This window comes from Aquarana catesbeiana, linkage group LG04 (assembly GCF_042186555.1).
Source record: "Aquarana catesbeiana isolate 2022-GZ linkage group LG04, ASM4218655v1, whole genome shotgun sequence".
Lineage (NCBI taxonomy): Eukaryota > Metazoa > Chordata > Amphibia > Anura > Ranidae > Aquarana > Aquarana catesbeiana.
Window position 1 is genome coordinate 243,739,588 of NC_133327.1, and position 8,596 is coordinate 243,748,183.

Sequence of the window (8,596 nt, forward strand, 5' to 3'; positions counted from 1 at the left end):
ATAAAAATACCCCTATAATACACAAGCTTAATGTATTCTAGTAAAGTTAGTCTGTAAACTAAGGTCTGTTTTGTTGGTTTATAGCAGTAGTTTGTTATTTTATAAACTTACAGCAGGCCGTGGCCATCTTAAGTGTGGGCATCTGAAGCCAGACTGTATTTCTTCCTGGATCTCATCCTTGCAGATCTCGCACATGATCAGTGCAGCACAAGCAGTGTAATAGGTTTCAGGTCAAGTTTCCATAGCAACGGCAGTGTCAGAGGAAGTTGCCGCCCCTTCCCAGAAGACATTGCAAACAGGAAATGATGTGATGGGCCACGGCCAGGGAGGAGGAAGTGAAAAATGAATACAGCAGATATACAGTAGGTGCTGAGAAAAAAAATTTAAAAATATCCAATTTGTTTACAGTGCACAGTTTAGTGAGGGATGCTGAAGAGTTGTAAAAGCGGGTGGAACTCCACTTTAAAGTTTAGCTTTTTGTTTTTTTAAATAATGAACATTACCTGTTCTGTGCTGTGGTTTTGCACAGAGCAGCCTCGATCCTCTTTTTTCACTGGTCCCCCATTGGTACTCTAAGCCCTTCCCTCCTGCCTAGTGCCCCCATAGCCCCTGCTCCATGTGTCCATTCACACACATGGCACGACTAGGTCCCGCCCCTGCTGTCTCCTTATTGGCTTACTGGCTGTGATTGACAGTAGCGGGAGCCAATGGCTACCGCTGCTGTCTCAGACAATGTGGAGGAAAATACCCAGGAGAACCAAGGCTCTCATGTACATCGCTGGATAGAGATGTAAAGGAAGAAGGCGCCTCTAAGTGCAGTATTAAAAATTTAATTAAGTGCACAAGGGATTAAAAACACTTACAAGATAGTTGAGTATTAAAAGCATGTCAACATGGAGTCCTCATCTGTTATCTGGGTCCATCCTCAGTCCGCGGATGGAGAGTAAGGAGGCAGTGAGGCAGTTGTTTTCCGGGTTCACACTGGAACACACAAGGCTGATGGCGTCAGTGAAGAGAGGTGGGCGGTAACTCGTTTCGGAGCATGCACTGCTCCTTCGTCAGTCCACTGAGGTCTGACGAAGGAGCAGCGCATGCTCCGAAACGTATTACCGCCCACCTCTCCTCACTGATGCCATCAGCCTCGTGTGTCCCAGTGTGAACCCGGAACACAGGCCCCCTCACTGCCTCTTCGCTCTCGCACGTATGGAAGAAACCTGACAGCTGCTGGACGGTTCCACCCTGCTCTCCATCCACGGACTGAGGTCGGACCCAGATAACAGATGAGGACTCCATGTTGACATGCTTTTAATACTCAACTATCTGGTAAGTGTTTTTAACCCCTTGTGCACTTAAATTTTTAATACTGCACTTAGAGGCGCCTTCTTTCTTTATATGTCTTCAGAGATGCTTCTTCTCAATCAAAGTGCTGCCTGAAGTGCCATCCACCATCATCCCCCTAGACCAGCCATCCACGTCAACCAGAGCGCCCTCATCTCCTTTTCTGGCTGGACAGAGATGGACAGGGGGCGCTGCTGCACACAGAAGGTTTAGTAGAATGCATGAAGGTAAAAAACCTTGAGCATTTACAACCACTTTAAAGAATCAACCTTCTCAGAGGAGGCATGTGTGGTAAGTAATGCTGATATTTCAGAGAGGTCTCTTGCAAATTGGAGCCTTCCGGTTTCCAAGATTTAATTGAATATGGCAGTTATTCTCCTTTTTTTCAGCCTCTCTCATTGATATAACATGGCTTTCTTGAGAAATATTTGACGTCAACATAGTAATAATATGACTTGCTTTAATTTTAGAAGATGTATTTAGGCACCATAGTGTGGCATAGTATAGAATAAAACTGCCTCTGAGAAAACCTCTGTGCAGTACAGCCAACAAAATGATCAAGTGATTCTATCGTGAGTTGAATGAAAGGGTTGTATTTAATCAACCCAGTTGGAAATAAAAGGCTAGTGGGAGTAAGACATTTCATTGTAAAGGGTATGTGCCTTCATCAAAATCTAACTATCTACAAAAATAGAATTTTGCCAAAATAAAAGATTTTTTCAATGCTTATGTCACAGGATTTAAAGGATTAATTTATCCCTAAATAATTATTTGATGTGGGGACTCCAAAATACGTCTGCATCGTGTGTTGCATTTTTTGCCGAGGCGTATCTCTAAAGTCAATGGAACTAAAGTACCACAGGAGGCCACTTACAAAACTACTGAGCAAAATATAGAACCGTACAGCACACTTGGTTCCTTGTGCATATATATGTGTTAAAGGAACATATAACATGAAACTTTGTTTCAGTGAAGAGTTTTCCAGAGATTATTTAAAAGTCCTGTTTTCTAAACAAATTTTTTACTTTGACCTTAGTTTTACAGTTAAAACTGTATGCCGGGCAAATGGTTAAAGCGGAGTTTCACCCAAAAATGGAACTTCCGCTTTAAGTGTTGGTGACCCCCTGAACATGCCATATTTGGCATGCCATTGTTTCGGGGGAAGGAGCGGGTACAGTTTTTACAGGCAACCAGCTTCCTCTTATTCCCCTGGCTCTGCGGCACCAGAAGGAAGTTCACCTCTCCTCCCTCCCTCCCTGCAATCTTCTGGGACACGTCACAGGTCCCAGAAGATTGCCCAGCCATTCACAGCGCACGGCTCACGCATGCGCAGTGCGCGGCAGGCTGTGAAGCCACAGCCTGGTGCCCACAGTTAGAATGCCGGCGCCTCGGAGAGGAGGGGGAGAGGAGCGAGGCTTCCTGTACCCGCATTGCTAGACCATGGGACAGGTGAGTGTCTGATTATTAAAAGTCAGCAGCTACAATTTTTGTAGCTGCTGACTTTTAAATGGGTGGAACTCCACTTTAAGTACACAGATAAACATAATTCAGTCTGTGCAATGTAGCCTGTTCTACAAATGGAATATCCTTGGTAAGAATTACTGACCAGGGCTGATGACAACTTATGGGAGAATACACTTTAACTAATATCTGAATCAAGCCCTCTCCTTTAGGGCTTGATTCAGGGTAACTCCACTTTTGTGGGGGAAAAAAATAGCAAAGAAAAAAAAGAAAAACAATATAGTGTATACACTTGCAACACAAATCATATTGTAATTGAATGTTATAAAAAAAAATAACCTTTTTGTTACAATCTGCAGCCGCTGTAATTTTCTGAAAATGCAATGCAATATGGCTACCTGGATGTGTACTATACACAAAATGTGTACACAACGCCTCTCAGAAACATAATTTCCTGCTTGTGTGATTGGCTCATCAATTTTCCCAGAAGTCTGCACTAAGATACAAGTCTGATTTCCAGCATCCCCTGCAACAAAAATATCATTTTTGGTGAGATACTCCCAATAGGAAATCACATCTAAAGGGGTGCAGGCCCAGCAGCTTTCCTCATTAGTGCCCTGCAGCTGCCACAGCTGATTGATAATCATGAAACCACTGACATTAGGGCTCTTTCACACGACGGACTTTGATCCCCTTTGATCCGTTGATCCCCACTGAGCAGGTGGATGACAGATCTGTCTTCGCTCACTGTGCTGAGACAGACCTGTCAGCCTCGCTCGGACTGCCTGTCCGTTTTCATCCGATCCGATCATCCAGATGGATGGAAAATAGGGTCACCATCCATCTGGATTTCACGGACAGGATCGGATATCGGCGGATGTCAGGGGACATGTCACCGCTGACATCCACCGCTCCATAGAGGTGAAAGGAGTGTCCGATCAGGTCCGCCTGAAAAACTGACAGGCGGACCTGAGCAGAAAGCACGTGTGAAAGAGGCTGTAGACTCACTTTCCCACATGGGCACAGAGAAACACTCAAGGATTTCTTCAGAATAACAAAAGATAGGGATCTGCAATAAAGTTAGTTAAAATCCCACCTAGGGGGGAATGTTTTTTTTCTCAACAAAAGTAGAGTTATGCTTTAAATATATACTACTATATACTATACCATGCATAAGCTGGCTCACGTGGAAAGAACTGACTCTCTCATGTGCCATAAATGCAAAGTTAATGCTGGTGATTTTATACATAATGGTATGGAAGAGCCCCCAAATGTATCTTTCTGGTCTAAAACTCCTGAGTTTATTTCTGAAACTCTTTCTATGTCTAATATCTGTTATCCATCACTGTGTTTGTTGGTAAATTTAACAGATTAAGCCATGGGTCAGCACAAAAGGCATTGTTCCATCTTCTTTTTTTGCAAAAAATAAAAAAAACATTAAGCTGGAAGAGCCCTAATCCCCCCTCCCTTCCCCGTCAAGCTATTGCTTTATATAAGAATTTAGCTAGAATTTTGCTAAAACATAATCAGCGTGGCTAATTTTATCCTCTGTGATAGAATAACCCTCATACATATTCCTCTTGTCCCCTAACCTTTCCTAAGGACCAACAGTCATACCTTGTGAACTGAATTATAATACATGTTGGTGCAGTCCATCAATAACAGTCCAACAGACAAAGGTAACAATCCAGATGCAGATAAAAATCCATATAAAGGAAATGTTTTACCTAATAGGATTTGTATGTCTGCCCATCCATTTCTTTGAGCTACATTCAATTTACAACTTGGCTGTGATTGGTCAGCTCATGAGATGATCTTGTTTCTAGGAGAGGCTTTGGCCAATCCTGGCAAACAGCTGTGCAGGGAGAAAGCACTGAAACAGATTAGAAAACCTCATCCGATCTGTACTGTTTGTCTTATGGTGAGCTGGCATGAAACTGCCAGCGGTTTGTACCTGCTGCAAAGCTATAATCAAGAATGTTGGTTCTTTATGACCCAAACTTGACCAAAAGACATTGGGGTTGATTTACTAAAACTGGAGAGTGCAAAATCTGGTTCAACTCTGAATAGAAACCAATCAGCTTGCATTTTTTTGTCAAAGCTTAATTGAACAAGCTGAAGTTAGAAGCTAATCAGCTGCCATACACAACTTCACCAGCATTTGCACTTTCCACTTCCCCATTGAGGTTGATTTACTAAAGGCAAATATACTGTGCGCTGCAAGTGCAGTTGCTCTAGATCTGAGGAGAAGCTCTGAAATGAGGGGAAGCACTGCTAATTTATATCATCCAATCACGTGCAAGCAAAATGCTGTTTTTTTTTTTTCCTTGAATGTGATTGAGTATTATTTGCAAAGTAAAGCTTTACCTCATTTACTATGCACAGTATATTTGCCTTTAGTAAATCAACCCCACTGTCAGATGTCGGTTCCTGCTAATCAAAAGATATTTGGATGTCTAGGATTTATTCAACCACCAGACGATCTTTTTGGAGGATTTTTGAATAACCGTATGTTCAGATTGGCCATGTATGTATATTTTTTCACTGTAGGTAAGAAGGGTAAAGCGCAGTCATACCATTTGCACCAGATAAGTAAGGGGGAATAATATAAATAGTTAAATACCCCAACGTGCCTGATTACCATCCCCTGAGATACCGGTAAGTTAGTTGGAGTCTAGTGAACTCTAATAGCATCATCCTCCCAAAACTGACTGGATCTGGTAACAATCCCCTGATACTATGAATACTTTTACTTTTACCGTTATGTCTTATTTTTGCTGAAAACTACATCTACAAACTTACTTATTCTGGTTTTGTTTGCATTTAAGGTCGGGTGGTATGTATGGCTAGCATGCTTGGAAGAATGGGCAGCCCATCCCGGTCAAGCTACTGCATTTCCAAATATGGAGTAGAGGCCTTTTCTGACTGTCTACGACAAGAGATGTACAAGTGGGGGGTGAAGGTCATTGCTATTGAACCTGGAAACTTTATAGCTGCCACTGGAATATTCACTAAAGAAGGAGTAGAAAGACGTGGAAAAGAGATGTGGGAGCAAGCTTCAGAAATTGTACGTGCTGATTATGGAAGCGTTCATTTTTCTCAGCAGATTGCCAGAATGAAAGCTTTTGTTAGTTCTGGTCAGAAAGATATGACTGCTGTTCTCGATGCAATCACACATGCATTATGCTCTAAATATCCCAATACACGGTACAACCCTGTAGACACCTATTACTGGATAAAGCTGCAGCTTATGTCCCACCTTCCTGCCGGCATTGCAGACTGGATTTATGTTCACTGAAGACAGAATTTTGAAAGTACTGATGAAACTACGTGTGCAGGTTTATGTGTGCTGTGTTAAATAATAAATACCATCTATGCCTTTTTTTGGGGGGGGGTTCCCAGGAAGGTCAGTATAAAAACTGTACCAACTGCTCTGGTTATGAATAAATCAACTTGCAAACATGCCTTCCTCCTCAAATCTCTTTTTATTATGCAACAGTTGACTCTTCACTTATTGGGGAGAATTTCTGACAGCGTATTCCTTTCGAACAACATTTACAGCCACTGTCAAGATGTAATTTGCTTTATTGGCTTTGGCAGTGCAGGGGTAGATTTTCTTTGACCAATAATTTCCACAGTCTAAGCCCTCGTTCACACGGACTTCATCTGAACTCGCATGATTTCAAAGACATCTGTACGGGTTCATGTACAGATGTCTATTGAAGTCTCCCCTGAAGTCGCCAAAAGTAGTACAGGAACTACTTTTGGAAATCGGTGCGGCGCCGCAAAGTCGGCATCGCACCGATTGGGACGGTGCCATTGCCGGCAATAGGCTGGGATTTGACATGCGATTTGACCTGTCATCGTGCCAATGTTAATGGGAGCTAAATCTACTCCTTTCCCCTCCCACACACACCTTGTAAACTTATAAACTTGCCTAGTTTAGCCACAAGCCTTGATTCCAGGGCCTGTAGTACAGCTATTTTCCCCTGCATGAACCCCACAACAGACATTCAACCTAAATTATACAGAGCTTTAAACTTTCAGAAGATTGCATTAAAAAATAAAATCACTAATGTTTCCACTTACTTTTGGCCAACAGACATTAGAGAAATTTATAAAAATAGAAATCGACAAAATAATATACACCTTAAACTCTTATACTGAAATCTACAACGACTTTCTGTGTGTGGATTCAGCAATGTAATATAGAACCAGCATTGTTCTAACAGATCCCTAAACTCCCATAGGAAATGTCACCTTGTGCAGTTGACCTGTAGGATTGTATAGAACTGCATGTAATGATAAATGAACTTCTTTTTTAGCGGATGCATAGAGTTGGCTTAAATTTATTTTTAAAAAGTTCTTCAGCAGCTTAAAGTGAACCTTTGTTTTGGCCATGCAGGGCAGACCATCAGATTCAAGATACCCCTCCAAGCAGCAAATATTCACCTTTTTTAAAGTCCTTAAGTCACCAGATTGACTGACCTAGTGCTATCGCATGGTTCTCAATGCATCTCTGGAAATGAGATTCTTCTTCTTCTGCTCTCTGTGCCTTATTGGATAAGGTAGGGGAGTGAAGGAAAAGTATGTGTCGCTCAGCAGGGCTACATTTGGGTGAACCTGTTGCTTTATCATAAATAAATAAAGGAGAGGTCTTCATTGACAAATCTATAGTTCACATTTGTGGGTATACAGTGGGGATGGAAAGTATTCAGACCCCCTTAAATTTTTCACTATTTGTTATATTGCAGCCATTTGCTAAAATCATTTAAGTTAATCTTTTTTCCTCATTAATGTACACACAGCACCCCATATTGACAGCAAAACACAGAATTGTTGCCATTTTTTCAGATTTATTAAAAAAAAAAAACTGAAATATGACATGGCCCTAAGTATTCAGACCCTTTGCACGGTATTTAGTAGAAGCACCCTTTTGATCTAATACAGCCATGAGTCTTTTTGGGAAAGATGCAACAAGTTTTTCACACCTGGATTTGGGGATCCTCTGCCATTCCTCCTTGCAGATCCTCTCCAGTTCTGTCAGGTTGAATGGTAAACGTTGATGGACAGCCATTTTTAGGTCTCTCCAGAGATGCTCAATTGGGTTTAAGTCAGGGCTCTGGCTGGGCCATTCAAGAACAGTCACTGAGTTGTTGTGAAGCCAATCCTTCGTTCTTTTAGCTGTGTGCTTAGGGTCATTGTCTTGTTGGAAGGTAAACCTTCGGCCCAGTCTGAGGTCCTGAGCACTCTGGAGAAGGTTTTCGTCCAGGATATCCCTGTACTTGGCCGCATTCATCTTTCCCTCAATTGCAACCAGTTGTCCTGTCCCTGCAGCTGAAAAACACCCCCACAGCATGATGCTGCCACCACCATGCTTCACTGTTGTATTGGACAGGTGATGAGCAGTGCCTGGTTTTCTCCACACATACCGCTTAGAATAAAGGCCAAAAAGTTCTATCTTGGTCTCATCAGACCAGAGAATCTTATTTCTCACCATCTTGGAGTCCTTCAGGTGTTTTTTAGCAAACTTCATGCAGGCTTTCATGTGTCTTGCACTGAGGGGAGGCTTCCGTCAGGCCACTCTGCCATAAAGCCCCGACTGGTGGAGGGCTGCAGTGATGGTTGACTTTCTACAACTTTCTCCCATCTCCCGACTGCATCACTGGAGCTCAGCCACAGTGATCTTTGGGTTCTTCTTTGACTCTCTCACCAAGGCTCTTCTCCCCCGATAGCTCAGTTTGGCCGGACGGCCAGCTCAAGGAAGGGTTCTGGTCGTCCCAAACGTCTTGCATTT

At 42.5% G+C, this 8,596-nt stretch overlaps 1 protein-coding gene across 1 annotated transcript in view; it reads left to right on the forward strand.

Annotated features, from left to right (window-relative positions):
* LOC141139820 (D-beta-hydroxybutyrate dehydrogenase, mitochondrial-like) overlaps positions 1-6,263 on the forward strand; it is a 52,477-nt gene extending 46,214 nt beyond the window's left edge. Inside the window, exon 5 of the mRNA XM_073626331.1 lies at positions 5,628-6,263. Within this exon, the coding sequence (XP_073482432.1) occupies positions 5,628-6,097 (470 nt within the window). The 3' untranslated portion in view covers positions 6,098-6,263. The remainder of the gene's footprint in view (positions 1-5,627) is intronic.
* Positions 6,264-8,596: the final 2,333 nt, after the last annotated feature.